Here is a 16,066-nt window from a genome sequence, read left to right on the forward strand (position 1 = left end):
TTCAGACCCAGCTCTCTCCTGGGACATCTGTTTCTTCTTTTGTCTGTTTCAGTTGTGGTAAAATCAATTAACATAACATCTTAACCATTTTCAAGCGTCCAGTACGTTGTGCAGCCCTCTTGAGAAGTCTTCCATCGTGCAAAAGGGAAACTATGCACCCATCAAACACCAACTCCCCATTCATCTCTCCCAAGGCCAGCTTCTGGCAGCCACCATTGTACCTTCTGTCTCTCTGAACTTGACCGCTCTAGGTGCCTCATAGACATGAGTGGAATCAGACAGTACTTGCCCTTTGGGGACTGGCCTTAGTTAACTCCCAATGCCCTCAAGGTCCATCCACCTTGTAGCCTGTGTCAGAATTTCATTCCTTTTCAGGGCTGAATAATATTCCCTTGTGTGACTAGACCACATTTCATTTGTCCATTCATCCATCAGTGGACATTGGGTTGTCCCCGCCTCTTGATGGTAGTGAATCATGCTGCAGTGAACATGGTGTGCAGGACTTCTGTTTTTCCAGTCCAGCTAGTTTCATCGTTGCAAATACTCCTAGGCCCCCTGGTCCATCTGTCTGCGGTGTCAGTCCATCAATCAGTTCTAGGCACAAGGAAATGAAGGCCACCCCATGGGGAAGCTCTTCCCACAAGCCTCGGGCATCCCTGGGCAGCTGGTGTCTGCAAGGCTGGTCCAGTTAGGGAATGGCATTTTCTGTTACCATTTCACAGAGGACGAAGGAACAGGGAGGTCAAGGAACTTGCCCCAAGGCTCCCAGCTGGGAAGCGGCAGAGCAGGGCTCGGGCCTGAGGCCAGCCGTTGTGAAGAGCATGCTCACACTCCCACGGCCCATCATCAGACGCTTGTACAAGGGGCCAGGGGCCAGGGGGCGAGCGTGCGCACTTGGCAGCACTTGCGAGCAATGCAGAGGCCGGTACGTTTGTATCTAAGGCCCAGGGCGTTAGTAACCAACGTAAGTGTACACGGGGCCCTGCTTATGGCCTCGGTGGTGGGCCTGCTCGTCTCTCCTCTCACCAAGACTGCAGGGACTGCTGTGTCTCCCGGCAGTGTGGTGCCACGCAGCCAAGTTCCCCTGAATCCTCTGGAGAAGTTTGCTGACATCTGAGTTAGTCTTGCACAAGTGCTTTTTCCATTTTCAGCTCCATTACACCCAAAGTACAATGCATTAGTTTGCAGACAGGCCCCAGATGACCCAGTTAGCGCTATTTCCTAAATGGATCCTTCCTCTCGCTTCCCAAAACACCACCATTCAAGAAATCAAGATGTCTCCCGCGGGGAGACACCAGCCTTCTCCCCCGCAGAAGTGCACCCCGTGAGGTTGGAACGCACCCTGGTTCCTGTGGGCATGCCTCATTCGGGAAGGCCAGGACCTGTGTGTGCGCGCGCACAGCCTTCTCCTCAGCGTGTCTTTGCTCCCCTTCTGTCCTCTCCCCCGGCCTAGCCGGGGTCACTGCCAGGGTCCAGGTCCATCCTCCTGGTCATTCCCTCTAAAGGGGCAAAGCTGTGTGTCCTGCTCCCTCTTCACTTTCTTTCCCTGACTCTCCATGACTAGGGAGGAGGCTGCCAGCAGGGACGTAACGGAGCCTGCACCTTCTACCGACTGTCCCAGCTTCTTTGCCCGGGAGCACACTGGGCCCTGCCTGACACTAGGGCAGGCCGGGAAGTGAGCCCGGTCACCCTGAAGCAGCTTCCTCGGGACCTCCCAAGAGCCAGTTACAGTGGGCACAAAATGCCCTTAAATCGTTTGGGGGGCAGACAAGGAATAGAAGTTACTCCTTAATTCTCGTATGGAGAAGTGGGGCAGTCAGGTAGGCCACCCTGCTTCTCTCTCTCTCTGCCGGCCCCTGGTTGAGCCCCGTCTGAGCCGAGTGCTCGGGCTCCAGGACTGTGACCCGCTCTGTGGCAGGAGTCTAGTTGGCTGGGCAGTTGTGGCCTGGGACTGTGACGTCAGTCCGCACATGTCTCCTACTGGAAAGACAAGAGACCCCGAGGGCCGAGAGGGACCCACACGGTTGGTTGAGAAAGGCCTGTGGCATCAGTGACAAGGCAAAAATCCACAAAACAAAGGACAGATGGGAATCCTGCATATGGTGCCAGGGTCAGCCTGTGGGCAGTGGCCTTCTGAGCCTGTCTTGGCTTCGAAAGTTGCCATGCCAGGTCCTGAGGGAGGGAAGGGGGGGTAGGCGAGGGGGGAGGGCCGTCCTGTCGAAGGGGAGCGTCATCCCCCAGCAGCCTTGGAAATCAAAGGTTAGATGCGAGGTGGCTCTGACACAGGCTGGGGTCCCAGGGGTGCGGCAGGGGGGTGTTCACCATGAGGCACAGAGGCGGGTCCCGGATAATGTCGAGCCTTGCCGTGGAATAAGAAGAGCAGTGAGGTGCACAGAAGGGTTTTGTTGTCCTGCCTGCATCGGACACCACCTGTGGTTGGGCCTCCTGCCGGCAGGCCGACCCTTGGCCTCTTAGGGTGCTGACCCGACTCACCCTTCCTGATTCTGGGTTGGGGTCCCCTGCCTTTTCAAGTATGAAGATGCCTTAAAAAGTGACCAAATCCTCAATGAGGCAAGAGCCGTAATGGCAGTGTTTTCGAATTAAGGAAACCGTAAGGACAAAGGCACCATGAATTCGGCGAGGCCTTTAGATGATGTGGGGTGGCCCCCGGGCACTCAGAGGACAGGGTCCAGCCAGCCTAGGCCGCTCATGCCTGGCTCGGGGCTGGGCCTTCCTCATTCTCCAGCATGGCTGGTGGGGTGTGGTGCTCCAGGGCTGCTGAGCTAATGCTGGGGAAGGGGTCACCGGGGTCTGGCCAGTGCTTGCCGAGGTGCCCGGGGTCAGGTGCCGGGGCAGGGTGGACTGGAGAGACCTCTGGTGGTGGGTGGGCCCTCAGGAAGCCTCAGCCGCAGGTCCCTGCTGTTGGACCTGCTTCTGCCCTTGCACTGGGTTGTTGGAAGCAGCATGGTGGGGAGGGACATAGTGTCCTCTCTGTTTGCTCCCGCCACTGCATCTCCAGGACTTCAGCATCCCTCCTACAGAGCCATCGGGGTGCAGCCGGCCCACCTTCTCCCCTGAGCCAGCAAGTCTCGCCCCTCTAGGGTCTGCCGCCATCTCCCCGTTGTGGTGGGAGAAAGGTGGGCAGGTGTCCACACCTTTCTGATGTTGTGATCTTTAGTGAATTCCACACGCAGGTGGATTTCACAAACTCAGGGCCTTCATCATCATTTCCCCAAACTTTCCGTTGTCGGCTCATGAATTCATCACCTCCTTGTGAGATGGAAAAAGTGACTTCTTTGCTTGTAAGAGGATCAGATGGGGCTGGTGGAGAATCTTCCAGAATGTGCTTCCACTGTGCACACCACCAGCCCTCTCCACCCCCCTGACGCAGGAACAGAGGCTCTGGGATGGCTGGGTTGGGGTGGGGGGAAGCAGATCCCCGGAGGGCCTGCAAGGTTCAAGCACAAGGCCGTGCTGTTGACTTGTGTTTTTTAACCTAGTCCAAATCATAAACGCCCCCGTTGGTGAGTCAGCAGATTGCATGTAGAAGCATTTGTCCCGAGGGCTTCTCCCTCAGCGTGATTCATGTCCCTGCTTCCCGCTTGGGGACTGCGGTGAGCTCCCGGCGGGTGTGGCGGGGACTTGTGTGCTGACCTGACATGTGTCTGCCTAGATCTGCAGCCTCATGCGAGGGGGCATCGCAGAGCGAGGAGGCGTCCGAGTCGGCCACCGCATCATTGAGATCAACGGGCAGAGTGTGGTGGCCACGGCCCATGAGAAGATAGTCCAGGCTCTTTCTAACTCGGTCGGAGAGGTAAGGCCACTCCCCGTCGTCACCCTGCTGGAGTCTGAACCGGAGTCTAGGGCCCTCTGAGCCCCACATTTCCGTGCCCAACATCTGTGCCCCTGAGGGGGCTTCTAGGAGGTGCTCGGGAAAGCCACCGGCCCCTTCCCAGAAAAACCTTCCTTCTCAGGAGAGCCCGCCCTTGCTGGGACCTTGGAGCATGCCTGTGCTGGTCATGTGCTCCCACCTTGACCTCGGCCCGTCACTCCCTCTCCAAGGGGCGCTGGGCATCAGCCGAGCCGGTGGGGCTGTGTCTCTCTGCCAGGGAGTGCCCGTGACAAGGATGAGCAGAGCGGCGGGCGGCGTTTGGCTGTTCACTCGGGCTCTGTGCCGCAGATAGGAGGGCGAAGGTGGTGGCCGCCGTCTCTGGAACTGGGTCTTGCATGCTCCTTGCGGGAGCCCTGCCCGCTGCAGGCCTCACCGCCCCAGAGCACAAGGCTCTGGGCCGGGGTTCGCCCCTCTGTCTGCTTCCTGCCATCTTCCTGCCCACGGAGCTGCTTCACCCTTTCCTGCACCGCTGGCTTTAAACTTCCTCCTTTTCTAGTTCTTTCTGGCATCCGTGTGATGCCAGCTTGAGGTGGACGAGGGTCAGAGCAGGGGGGCACAGTTCTCCCCAAGGAACTCACAAGTGAACAGGGTCATTCAGGGTGAGAAGTAAGGTGCTCAGAGTCTGCGGAACCGGGGTCCGGAAGGGGGCCTCCCCCAGCGCCAGTGTGTGTGGGTGTTAGCGGCAGTGGGGGCGTGTGAAGGGGGAGTCAGAACGAATGGGGTGAGGGTCCCCCTGGGACAAGCGCGGGAGGCTGAGGCCGCTGCAGAGGTGGGTCGGCCGAGGGGTCATTTGCAAAGGGCATGGGTGCCTGGGGTGGGGGGAGTCCACATTTGATTCTCGGGGCTATGGAGGGCCCCGGGGCACTGAGCAGGGCAGTGGCAGGCTCAGGCTCTGTGGCGGTGGGAGAGAGGGTGTGGCTTCCATCTTGTAGCCACTGGGGGTGAGCTTGGCCCCTGGATGAGTGGGTGGGTGCTGTTTCCGAGGCGGCTTCTGGCCACATTTGCTGGGGGCCTACTCTGTATTTTGTGAAACTGCCAGGCTAGGGGAGGAGGCCTATTTTTCTGGAGATTGGTGGTGGCAGATGGCTGGCTCTCAAGAGGGAAGAGGGGGGCCAGGTAGGCGCCATTAGCCTCCTTTTACAAATGGCTTCGAAGAGAAAAAAATCCAATTTTCCTAAGTGGATGTTTGAAACGGCCACCCCACTGGGGTGATCAGCCTCACACCTACAAAGAAACCAATCAGGTGGAGAAGAAATGTTTCCAAGTCTTCAGACCTGAGACGAATTGGTATTCGAAGAGACACAGAGGCAGCCGAGGGTGTGGCTGGGGGATGGAAGTGTCTGCCTGCCGTCTTCCAGCATCCCTGAGCGCAGGTGGGAAATCAGTCCCTGGTAGCAAGATGTGAGGTTTGGGGTGGGTTTCAGGTTGAGGAATGACACAGAATGTTCCCCTGATGGAAGAAGCCATGCTTCACCATGGATGATGGTGGCATTAAAATCTAAATTGATCACGTAGGTCCTGGTCAGGGGGGCAAGCCAGGAGCATGTGACCCTGAAAACCTTCTGCATGACTGGCCTCTCTCTGGGTTGGTCAGACGGGGGCCTGAGACCTGCTTGCTGGAGGAGGGGCGGCCACACCATGCTCCCCACTGCTGCCTCTTGCTGGGCACTGGGAGGGTGAGGCCTGCCGCACCCATGCCATCCAGACCTCCCAGAGCCACAAGGCCTGAGCCTGGCATAGTCCTGGGAGCAGGGTACTAAGAGGAGATCAGAGCAGCAGAAGCAGAGCCCAGCTCCTGTGCTTCCACTGGTTTAACTCTTCCTCCCAGAGCCGTCACGGGGTGGGGGTGGGGGGGTGGGCACAAGGTCAGCCACCCTGGGGAGCCATCTTGAGCCTCACTGCTTGTGTACCCAGCCCCTTGGAGCCAGAGAGTGAGAGCCAGGCTCCGAAGGCTCATTTGCTGACCCCCAAAGGATGGGGGGACAAGTTCTCGGACCCCAGAACACTCACATTCCCTGGCTTCGTGGGATGGGTTTCAGAGTCCTAGGCACCCCCAGCCTGCTCCCAGATGAGTGGGCAAACCGTAGTCACAATGAAAAGTCTGTTTTTTTGCCCCTCTGCTGTCAGCTTGAGCTGAGGGAAAAACTAGCACTTGAACGTGTGTGCAAAACCCTCTAGAGGGCGGGTAGGAGAGGCCAGCGAGGAGTCTGCCGTGCCAGCAGACGCTTTCTAAACCTCCATCGAGGTGGTCATTCCTCCTTCACTGGGCAGAAAACCCTCAGGGGGGTCCCGAAGCGAGCTGGCTGCCGGAGTGTTGGATTTGTGTTGGTGGCATCAAGGGGCCGCGGGAGGCCAGCGCGGGAGAGCCAGTTCAGCCCCTGTCTCTCGTTGACAGATCCACATGAAGACCATGCCTGCCGCCATGTTCAGGCTCCTCACGGGCCAGGAGACCCCGCTGTACATCTAGGCCCACCCAGCCTGCATCACCCAGCCCGCCTGGGTTCAGAGGAGCCCGAAAGGCTGGACCCAGGACCTGACCCCTGACCCCACAGCCCGCCCAAGGACACTGGCTCCTCCGAAGGGCGTGCCCTCACCACCCACTTTTTTTTTTTTTTTGGACAAAAAGGGGGGATGTCTTCATCAAAGGAGAGTCACAGGAAGCATCTCTGTAGAACAGTCACGTGTTTTGCCCATTCTGACCCGTCTTCTTGTTGCGACGGACAAGGCTGTTTCTCTGTAGCTGTGTGTGATGTGGAGTGTGTCTTTCCTCCCTGAAGCCGTGGAGAGCGGACGTGAAGGGAGCCCCGCCAGGACAGCAAGCTCCTTCCCGGGACGGGGGGCCCTCGGGGTGCTTCGGGGGAGGGCGATCGCGCTGCTGCAGCTGCTCGGCTCCCGGGGTGCGACTTGTAAGTGAAGTCCGGGAACATGTGATTGTACTGAACCAGAAGGGAGACGGTCCTGAGTTAAATAAAAGATGATGGCCACAACATGGAAACTCCATATTTATTTAGACACTATCACGGTTTTGACTTTTACTTTGACAAGCCATTCTTCAGACTTTAGGGTTTCCGGGTGACCCGCCCGCGCACCTACCACTCCTGTCCACACCGGAGGCTCGGAGGCTCCGTGGACTTGCGTGGGCACGCCCCCTGCCGGCCGCCTCTCCCCGCCCCCATGGGGGCGGGGCCCGCTGGCCACGCCTCCTGTTGACCACCTCTCCCCGCCCCCTCAGGGGCGGGGCCCGCTGGCTCCTCCTCCCAGGGACACGGGGCGCAGCGGCCGCCCTCTGTTTCCAGTCTCTGTCCACACACACACACACACACACACACACACACACACACCACACACACACACACACACACACACACACACACACACACACACACACACACGAGCTCCCCCACCCCCCAAACGCCGAACCCACCCTGGCAGACTCTGCCACTCCCGGGGCCGCCGGTGGCAAGCGCAGGTCACTGGGCGAGCCCGGCGTCTACATGAGCAGTATTCGAGCGTGTGTAGATACAGTGAAACGTAGTCTAGTTCGGTTCATTAGAGGTCATTGTTAACTGACGTCCTTTTGTCTGGAAGTCTCTTTCTTTTGGCCCCGGCCTTGAAGAATACACTGTGACTTAAGAAGCCTTACCATGCAGTAACTAAAGCTTTAGGATTACTGTATTCAAGGAGTGACCTGTGTGTTGCATGCAGCCGACCTTAGGAAGACTCGCTAATAGCACTAATAAAGCTGAAGTCCTGACGAAAAGTGGTTTGTGTGGCTGGTTTGTTAACGGAGGAATGGATGCCCCTCTTCCCTCCACCTCGAGGCCTTACACCGTGCCTCTGCAACAGTGTTGTGTTTGCTGAGAGCATCCCCTTCAGGTCTGGGGCCTGGGGTGGGGGGGGGCTCTTTCCGGGGAGGTCAGAGGGGTGGGTGCTCCAGCACTGGGTGTCAGGCCTGCACCCACCCCCCCCAATCCCAAGGAGGAGACAGGCTGCTAACTTGAATAAGGGAGAGAAGGAGTCTTGCCATTCTCCTGGTTTAAATTTTGGTGATTCCAGGAGAGGTGAGTTCTATGCGTGTGTATCTGTAAAACAAAGTCGGACCATCCATCCCAGTGGTGTCTGCTTACCTAGAGGGTTCTTTGTGGCCTGTCACCTGGTGTAGGGAGGGGGGCTGAATGTGGGCTTTGATCAGAAGGCCGGGGGTGGGGTTTGCCCCCCAACCCCGCGTTGGTCCGGGGAGCTTGGCCTGGTAGGACCCACCTCTGGTCTGCCCACAAGCCATCTGCACTCCACGCTATGAGCTATTCACAAGGCCCTTCACAGCTAGCCTGAGATGGCCCACACCCTTGGGTGACGAGAGGGAATGTCACCTGCATACAAGCTGGAGGGAAAGGGCCTCCGCTCTGGAGAGCCAAGGGGTATGTCCCTGCATTGCCCAAGAAAGGGCAGGTGAACAGGCTCCAGAGACAAAAGCCATGGCTAGCGAATGACACAGGGTGGGGGTGGGGGTGGGGGGGGGGTCCTACCAAATGATTCACATAAAAAAAGCCAAATGAAAGAGCGCTCTGAGCCAGTGGCCTGCATTCTTCCGGGAAGCCTTGGATGTCACATGCTTGGAGGGGCAGCTGTGGGCCAGCCCTGACGGGCACCTGCCCTCTACCTCCCAGCCCCCAGGCCCTACCCTTTTCTGGAATGATGTTCGGAGACACGGTTGGCCAGCCACAGGTGCCTCACACTCCCTGCCAGCCGCCCGAGACCCTGGTCTTCAGAGGCACACACGGGCTCTCTGCCTCTCTGTCCCAATTAGACCCAGAGACACAGAGGCCAGAAATAGTTTTTATTAAAACACAGATTATGAAAACACCTTGAGGTACATTAAATAAATACAACCTTCAAGTTGTACAAACAGGTCTCCTGTGGCTTGAAAACAACTTCCTATAAATTCTGCCTAATAGCAGCATCTGTGAATCAATACAACTGAGGGGCGGGGGGGGGGGGTGGGGTGGGAACCACATCCATTTGAAAGCAGCTTCAGCTTTCTGTTACATGGTTTGTTACAAGCATTCAAGCTGCATTGTTGTCACCAGCTGAAGGAGACCTTGTGAAGGATGAGTCCCCCGCTTGTTCACCATAGAGATGGGGTCTAGAGCTCACCCACCTCAGCGTTCTTTTGCCCCCCCATGCAACTGGCAGTGTCTGAACAGGCTCTGGCCCCCATGCTGAGCTGACCACATTTGGGTTGTGGGGAAAAGGCAGGGAGAGTGCCCAGGACCCAGGTGTGTGCAGGTCGGGGGCGGGGGGGGGTCCCTGCAGGTGGGGGTCCCGTGCCTTACCTTGCTGGGGCAGCCCGTGAGGCTCTGCCCTGGCCTGCTGATGCTTTATCAGGAGGAGAGCAGGGAGGCCGTGCACCAGCAAGGGGAACCACATGGTCTGGGCTTGGGGTGCTGCCCAGACGCTGCTGGGCAGAGCAGGGTCTTGGGTACTAGAACTGGCTTGTTCCTAGCGGCTCTAACTGGCACTTCTCTCTTCCTGGGACCTTTCCCGGAAGCTGGGACCCTGGGCCCTGCTGGAGCCCACGTGGGCCACCTGGGGCCCCTAGCGGATGGGCAGAACGTTCTAGCTCAGTGGTATAAAACTGGGTACAGTCTCCTCACCTGCAAGATAGAGTTGCTCTGAGAGCAAATGCACAACTGAGCGTGGAAGACGCGTGAAGAGCAGGGCTCTTGAGAACATCCGGGACTCTGGGCTTTGGCCAGAGCACCTGCTTCTACCCAGGTGGAGGTCCAGGCTGCCGCAGGAGCTCACGATGGCAGAAGAAACACTGTCCCGCTGCAGGGAGGAGAAGCGAGGGACACAGAGCGCCAGGGTGGGCTGCACAATAAAAATACTGATGGCCGAGCTCTACCCCAGAGCTGCGAGTGCGAGGGTAAGGGGCTGGCCTCACTCAAATTGCAGCCACGTCGGAGAGTGCAGGCTTAGCTCTGGGGCTCGGCCCAGGGACACTGCTATGTGTGCCCCCAAGCCCAAGTGTGGGCCCCCCCACATGCAGGCGAAAACCCCTGCAGCTTGCTAAGCTCTGGTTCCCACCCCAGGGACACCGAAAACGCCCAGATTCAGAAGCCATGAATGCTGTGCTGATGGGCTCAGGGGAGGCTGTTTGGAAAAACCATCAGTTAACTGTACCAGTGAAGGAATTTGCTTTGGGCGGGGGGAGGGATTTCAAAAGCCCTCGGCTGAGAAAAATGAGAGAAGAGATTTCCCATTTTGTAGTCTGGATAAAGTGCTCATAATTCATCTCTGGGATTCTCCCGTGGAAAAGTTCTGGTTGGCATCAGAAGGCCTGATGGGTATTCTTCCAGCTCTGTCACCTCAGCCAGAGGTGAGGAGGCAATGACCAAGAACATTTACTGAAGCCAAGTGTTCAAAGCTGACCGTCACTGCAGGCTCCCCCGCACCTCCGATGCTGGGGGCTCCAGGCGTCCGGACTGCAGACCCAACCCCGCCAGCCCCTTCTCAGTGCCAACCACACGACGTCCCCAGCACGTTGGCTACGGTGGGGCGCAGAGCGGAGGGCAGGGCAGCCCACGGCCCCTAGACGCTGGACGCCAAGCAAGAGTGGGCAGCGGTCGGCTCCTCTCCTTGCGTTCCCCATGCCAGGCCCCTGGGCTCTCGGTCGACGGCTGTGGGTGCTGGGCTGCCTTGTTCAAGGCAGGGCCATGGCACGGGCGCTGGTGGCCACTGCTGTGGGTGGCACAGGGACAGGCGTTCCCATGGCTGCAGAAAGTTCTGGAGGACCGTGCTGCTCCAGGGCCATTGTCGGAAGTGGCTGGTGTTAATGTTGCCAGAACATGAGGGCCGATGGGGAGGGGGGAGACCAAGAAAGGCAAAAGGCCCAAGCTGCTGCTGCAGGGAGCTTCCACGTACCCAACTCGGCAGGTGCTGTGTGGAAAGATGATTTACAACCTGTGTCTTCTGCTGCCTGGCTGGGAAGGGGATGCTCTGGGTCATCAGCGACCTGCTTTCTGAGGAGGCACACAGATCCTGGGGTACAGGCCTCCTCCGCCAGACCCCCACCCGTCCAGGCCGTCCTGGGGAGGGCAGACGCAGGGAGAACCCTCCAAAGGGGCTCCCCAAGAGTGTCTGCAGAGGAGGAGACAGCCAGAGAGACAGTGGGGAGGGTACCCCATGGAGGGGCGCTGGGGAGGAGAGGCCCAGGGGACCAGGGGACCTGGGTGGGGTGGGGGTGTCCAGCAAAGCTCCCTGCCGCACCAGCTTGCTTCCTGGAGGCGGCCAGGCCACGCTGAGGTCCCCTGATGTGATTCGTAGGCACGACAGCCCTGCATCCTGCGGGCGGAGAGCTGGGCCCGGGCTGCCCTCCGTGCCAGAATTACCCATTTTCTTTCCAGGCAGCACACGATAAAGGGTAGATTATTGAGTGATACAAACCATAGAAGAAAATGGTCTCATTTTACTCGATGTCCCCCTCTATCCACTAAACACTCAACTGAATCGGAGGTGGGGAGAGTCTTGCTTTTTGACGGCCCTGATTTTGAAGATACTTAGCATCTCTAGTGTCACCTGCCACTGTGTTCCCGGAACGCTGGGTAGGTAGGTGCTACATGCCTGACAAAACCAAAGAGTTCACGGTGGCCACGAGAGTCATTTTTCTGTATTGGTGGAATAGGTAGGAAGTGTCATCCCCAAGACAACTGACTGGATCCTCCTGAAGAGAGGGACGGCAGCTCACGGCCTGGGCCACCCCGAGATCTGGGCCGCAGGCCCCTCCCCGCCAGCACAGTGGCCTCCAGCAAGGACGCGCCGGGCCCAGGCCCGTCCGGGTCAGGACCCTTGGCCTGGTCACACCTGGTCCCGAACACCGGCGCTGAACACGGCCCCCTCCCCGTGGGGCTCCTCAGGGGGGCCGGCTGGGCGGAAGGTGCCCACCACGTGCCGCACCTCGGGAGGGAGGGCACAGTTCGAGTGTTCCCGAAACTTAGCCACCAACACCCTGGCGTCTGCGTGGGCCTTGCTGTCCACTAGAGAGTGCGGCCGCTCTTTGCAGACCGTCTGTAAGGCCGCCAGCTTTCCCCGCGGGTCGCCTTTCCGGGGATCCAGTGGCCCAGGGGGCGAGAGCGGGCGCCGACCTGCACAGGCAGCCGCGACAGAGTGAGCTCGGGCAACTAAAAATCAAGGGAAAAGATAACATCTGAAAACAACCAAAACAAGACAAAAAGCAGCCGTTAAGTGAGTTCTTGACAAAGCAAATGCAAGCCTGCTTGAGACACACTTTCGGCTGGCATTTCCACGTCCCCGGGCTGGCGCGCTGGGTGCATCCCCGCTTCATCCCCGTTGTGGCCCGGCCCCTGTCAGCCCTGAGCTGAGCTGGGGCTATAACCTAGAGGGGCCACAGCCCCCCGGCGCTGAAGGGCTGGAGATCGGAGGGCAAAATGCGAAGCGGGCGGGGCGAGAGGGGCACGTTCAGGTGGGGATCCCCCTTGTATTCGGTTCTCCGCTGGGGGGGGTGGTCCTTCTCGGCCTCGCTTGGCTCAGTGACCGTTGCCCTTGTGGGTCTGATGGCATCTAGAGATGGGTCTGCCTGAAGGCCAGAGCTGGGGGTGACAGAGGGGCAATGAGGGCACCCCCCACCACGTGCAGGGCTGACAGCAGCCACTGCTCACTGGCACCAGAGCTCAGAGCACCCGGAGCCCTGCAGGCCAAGGCCAGGGGCACTGGCACTAGCTCCCAACAGGGCCCACGGCTGCTCCGGATGACCCGAAGCATAAGCCATGGTCTGACGGTGCCGCCTCCCCAAGGACCAGATTAAGGCCTGACTTGCCCACAGCGCCGTTTCAAGTCACACAAAGGAAACACATCCCGGTGGCCTGGCATAGTTCTGGGGGCAGTGGGGCAAGGCTGACAATTCAGCACGAGAAACTCTTAAGAGCCTCACACGTGAGGCCCATCTCCCCCGCCTCAGAGCGTCTCAGAAATTCGGTGGAACAAGCAGCCCCAAGCCCATTACAGCCGCTGTGGCCTCTAACGCGTTCCCTGGAGCCAGAAGGGAAGGCAAGGCCGTTCTCTGAAAGCCCGCAGAGCTGGGGAGCCAGTGCTCCTGGCCGACACCCTGAGGCAGCCAAGGAGCGCGAGTCACACCCCCCCCCCCCCCCGCCCCCGTCTCACAGCAGGTGTCAAAGTGCTTCAGAAAAGGAGTGTCTCACCGGTCCCCAGAGCAGCCCCGGACAGTCCTGCTTCCAGGTCCTGGCTGCAGGACGGGGTGTGTGATGAGGCATGGCCTTAATCAGAGAGAGAATCCAGTTAACAGGCGGCAGGGAAAACGGAGCTCCCGACGACACGAGCATTACCCTCCCGTGGCCGAGAACTGTCTTTGCGATGCGGCGGGACCCGCAGGGGGAGGCTTCTGCACTCCCGCCGAGCCGTGCGCCGTCTCACGGGCAGTCCCAGAGCTGGTGCCCCGCACGGGGCAGGCGGCATCCCCGGGCCCGGGCACAGTGCGGCGGGCCAGCGCCCCAAGCAACCCCAGTGCCCTTGGTCGGAGTGCCCATCCGCCCCGAGGGTCCCCAGAGACCCCCGGGGAGGCACACGCGGGACAGTAATGTCTAGCTGAGGAGAGGCTGTGCCGACGGCGTGGTGCGGGGACGCAGAGAAGGCCCTGTGACAACCTGTAATCAAACCGCCGCTTCTCCTCATCCCCACCCCCAAATGTCACGGTTTGCAGAGCCCGACTTTCCCTGCAGGGGGCAGAGGAGGCCATCAGGGGCCACAGAGCCGACAGGCCCGGTGCCTGGGATCGTCCCCCAGACGTGAAGGGGTAACAGCCCTCACGGGGAGGACGGAAGGGCTGAGCGTGGAATCCTCCAGCACAGGGCGGCGGGGGGGGGGGGGGGGGGGGCGGGGGGGGGTGCAGAGGAGGGTTGGAGGGAGTCCTGTCTAGCGAGCTGGCAGCTGGACGTGGGAGGGGAGGGTGGCCGGACCGAGGGATGCAGGCCAAGGAGCCTGCAGGGCCAAATCTGGCTTTTCCACCAGGAGGGCCCTTGTAGGCAATGACCTTGGCGGGTTCCTGGTTCCTTCTGGGGATACAGTTCTCCTGGGGCACGGATCCTGTGTATTTGGGGTTCAGCCAGACAAGACCACTGAGTCCAGGCCCCCAGCGGGCCTCTTCTGGGCTCTTTGGTTCCACTGTAGGAAGTCTACACTCCGATGGCCCTGCAGGCCTAAGTCCCACCCGACCTTACCGGCAAAGACACTGCCATCCTCCCCCCTCAAAACGAGCACCGGCTTCAGGGTGCACAAGGCCCCCGGGGGGGCTGGTGTGAAGGGCAAGTCCTGGGCTGCTGGGCACAGGAACTCTGATGCCAGGCCCGACAGCCCAGGGAGGGCGCCGCGCCCTCGGAGTCACGTGGGGCGATTGGGACCCAAGCTCCAGGCCACACAGGGAGGGCTGCCAAGGGGGGCCACGAGGCGCTATGTAAACACACCTGTGTCTGCCTGGGGCGGCTCTGGCTGGAGGACACCCTGCCAACCCAGCGCTGCCACTGAGGCACAGGCATGCCTTACGTGGCCCTGGGTTCCACCAGGCCACGAAGCAGGCACCGGCACTTCCCACAAGTGTGGAGCCCACGCTAGTCCTGGGGAGAGAGCCATCAAGGCCTATGGGTGGATACAGCCTGTGGTCACCTGCCCGACCTGAGTCCCCACCTGGGCCCCAGAGCTGGTGTGCCACCGGCAGGCTAATGTCAGGGGCTAGCCGACCCTGGGTGGGCTCTCATCACCCCAAACCTTCCATCCCTCCTCCCTGTACTCCCCAGCCTGAATGTAGGAAGCCTGGTGGGTACTCAGCAAGGGGCCCCTGACTGTCTACCCTTCCCTAGGGCCCTCAGGCATTAAGGTCACATTCCCAAAGTGGCCCCTGAGCACAGGTCCCAAGGCCTGGCCTTGACTCTCAGCTCACTGAGGCCTGCAGTGTCCAGGGCAGAGCAGGGCACACGCTGGGGACACGAGGGGGCTGGACCAGTCATACCTGCCACACTGGATGAGCAAGAAGTGGGATCACTGGTGGAGCGGGCCACACGCCCGGGTCCTGGCACCGCCCATGTGCCCTGGTCAGGGCCCTCCGGGGACTCGAGGCCAGGTGGCAGGGGCTGCGAGGCACCCACGGGGCCTTCAGGGCTCAGGCCTGGCGCAGTGGCACCCTCGGATGCCAGGAGGCTCGAGCTATCTGCGGGCTCTGCAAGGCAAGGAACACAGTCTTAGCACTGGTGCTGGGCTACCACAGAGCCACCCAAGACGGGCCTGGTGCCTGCCCATGCTCCTGTTGGAGCTGAGAGTGAGTCTCAGCCTCCTGGAGCCCTCCCAGGGGGCCCGAGCCGTTTGCCCTTCAACACCCAATCTAGACAAACCTGTAATCCTGAGGGCACAGAAACATGGAGCATGCTTTATGGTGTAGGAAGGTTTGGGTGGACACCAGATGATCTCCCAAGAATCATTCCAGGGGGTGTATGGGGTGCGGGGCACTTACACTCTTCACACTCCACACTTCTCTCTCTCCATGAGAGATTAAAAGTCAGAAACCAGCCCCATCTCCCATCCAGGGTAGGCCTTGGGGGGTTTGAAGTCCAGGAAGGGGGAGGTCACAGGATGCTCGATGCCCACACAGCACACAGCCCATGCAGAGAAAGGTGGGGCTCAGAGGGGCGGTAGGGCATCCTAGCTGGGTCCTCCTGGGCCCGAGAACCTGCCTGCTGCACACAGAGGGTATGGCCCAGGGCCTGGAGTGCCAGCCTTGCCCTGGTCAGGCAGGGGCGGGAGCCCGCCCGGGGAGGCCTGCCTGGTTCTCCAAGCGTGGGCCAGGCCGGCAGCATCAGCACTGCCCGGGGAATGTGTCGGCGTTCAGACCCACTGCACCAGAAACTCAGGGGTGGGAACAAGCCCTCAGGGGATTCTGATGCCCGCCCCCCCCGCCAAGTGTACGACCCACTGCTCTGTCCCTGTGATGCCGGTCAGCTCGGGCTCCAGCCCCTCACCACTCCAAGGCTGGCCCGCTGGGGGGACAGGATCAGAATCTGTCTTAACGAGATCGCAGGGGATCTGTGTGCACAGTATTAAGGCTCAAGAGGCACTGCTCCCTCTGCTCTTTTATCCCATTACCAGACAACA

General features: G+C 59.9%; 2 protein-coding genes across 14 annotated transcripts in view; one reads left to right on the forward strand and one right to left on the reverse strand.

Moving 5' to 3' along the window:
- The window catches only part of APBA2 (amyloid beta precursor protein binding family A member 2), a 232,821-nt gene extending 225,169 nt beyond the window's left edge, over window positions 1-7,652 (forward strand). For 11 of the 12 annotated variants that reach the window (XM_027572490.1, XM_027572488.1, XM_027572487.1 and 8 more), the window contains 2 exons: window positions 3,674-3,814; window positions 6,288-6,359. In XM_027572490.1, the coding sequence (XP_027428291.1) occupies window positions 3,674-3,814; window positions 6,288-6,359 (213 nt within the window). Of the gene's footprint in view, window positions 1-3,673; window positions 3,815-6,287 lie in introns of all 12 variants that reach the window. The other variant, XM_027572486.2, reaches the window with a different exon arrangement.
- A 4,062-nt stretch (window positions 7,653-11,714) lies between these two features.
- Window positions 11,715-16,066, reverse strand: part of FAM189A1 (family with sequence similarity 189 member A1) — a 458,917-nt gene continuing 454,565 nt past the window's right edge. For both annotated transcript variants that reach the window (XM_027571934.2, XM_027571935.2), the window contains 3 exons: window positions 14,931-15,137; window positions 13,111-13,185; window positions 11,715-12,072 (listed from right to left, as the gene is read on the reverse strand). In XM_027571934.2, coding sequence (XP_027427735.1) covers window positions 11,750-12,072; window positions 13,111-13,185; window positions 14,931-15,137 — 605 coding nt within the window. In that variant the 3' untranslated portion in view covers window positions 11,715-11,749. The remainder of the gene's footprint in view (window positions 12,073-13,110; window positions 13,186-14,930; window positions 15,138-16,066) is intronic.

The sequence above is a fragment of the Zalophus californianus genome, chromosome 6 (assembly GCF_009762305.2).
Source record: "Zalophus californianus isolate mZalCal1 chromosome 6, mZalCal1.pri.v2, whole genome shotgun sequence".
Lineage (NCBI taxonomy): Eukaryota > Metazoa > Chordata > Mammalia > Carnivora > Otariidae > Zalophus > Zalophus californianus.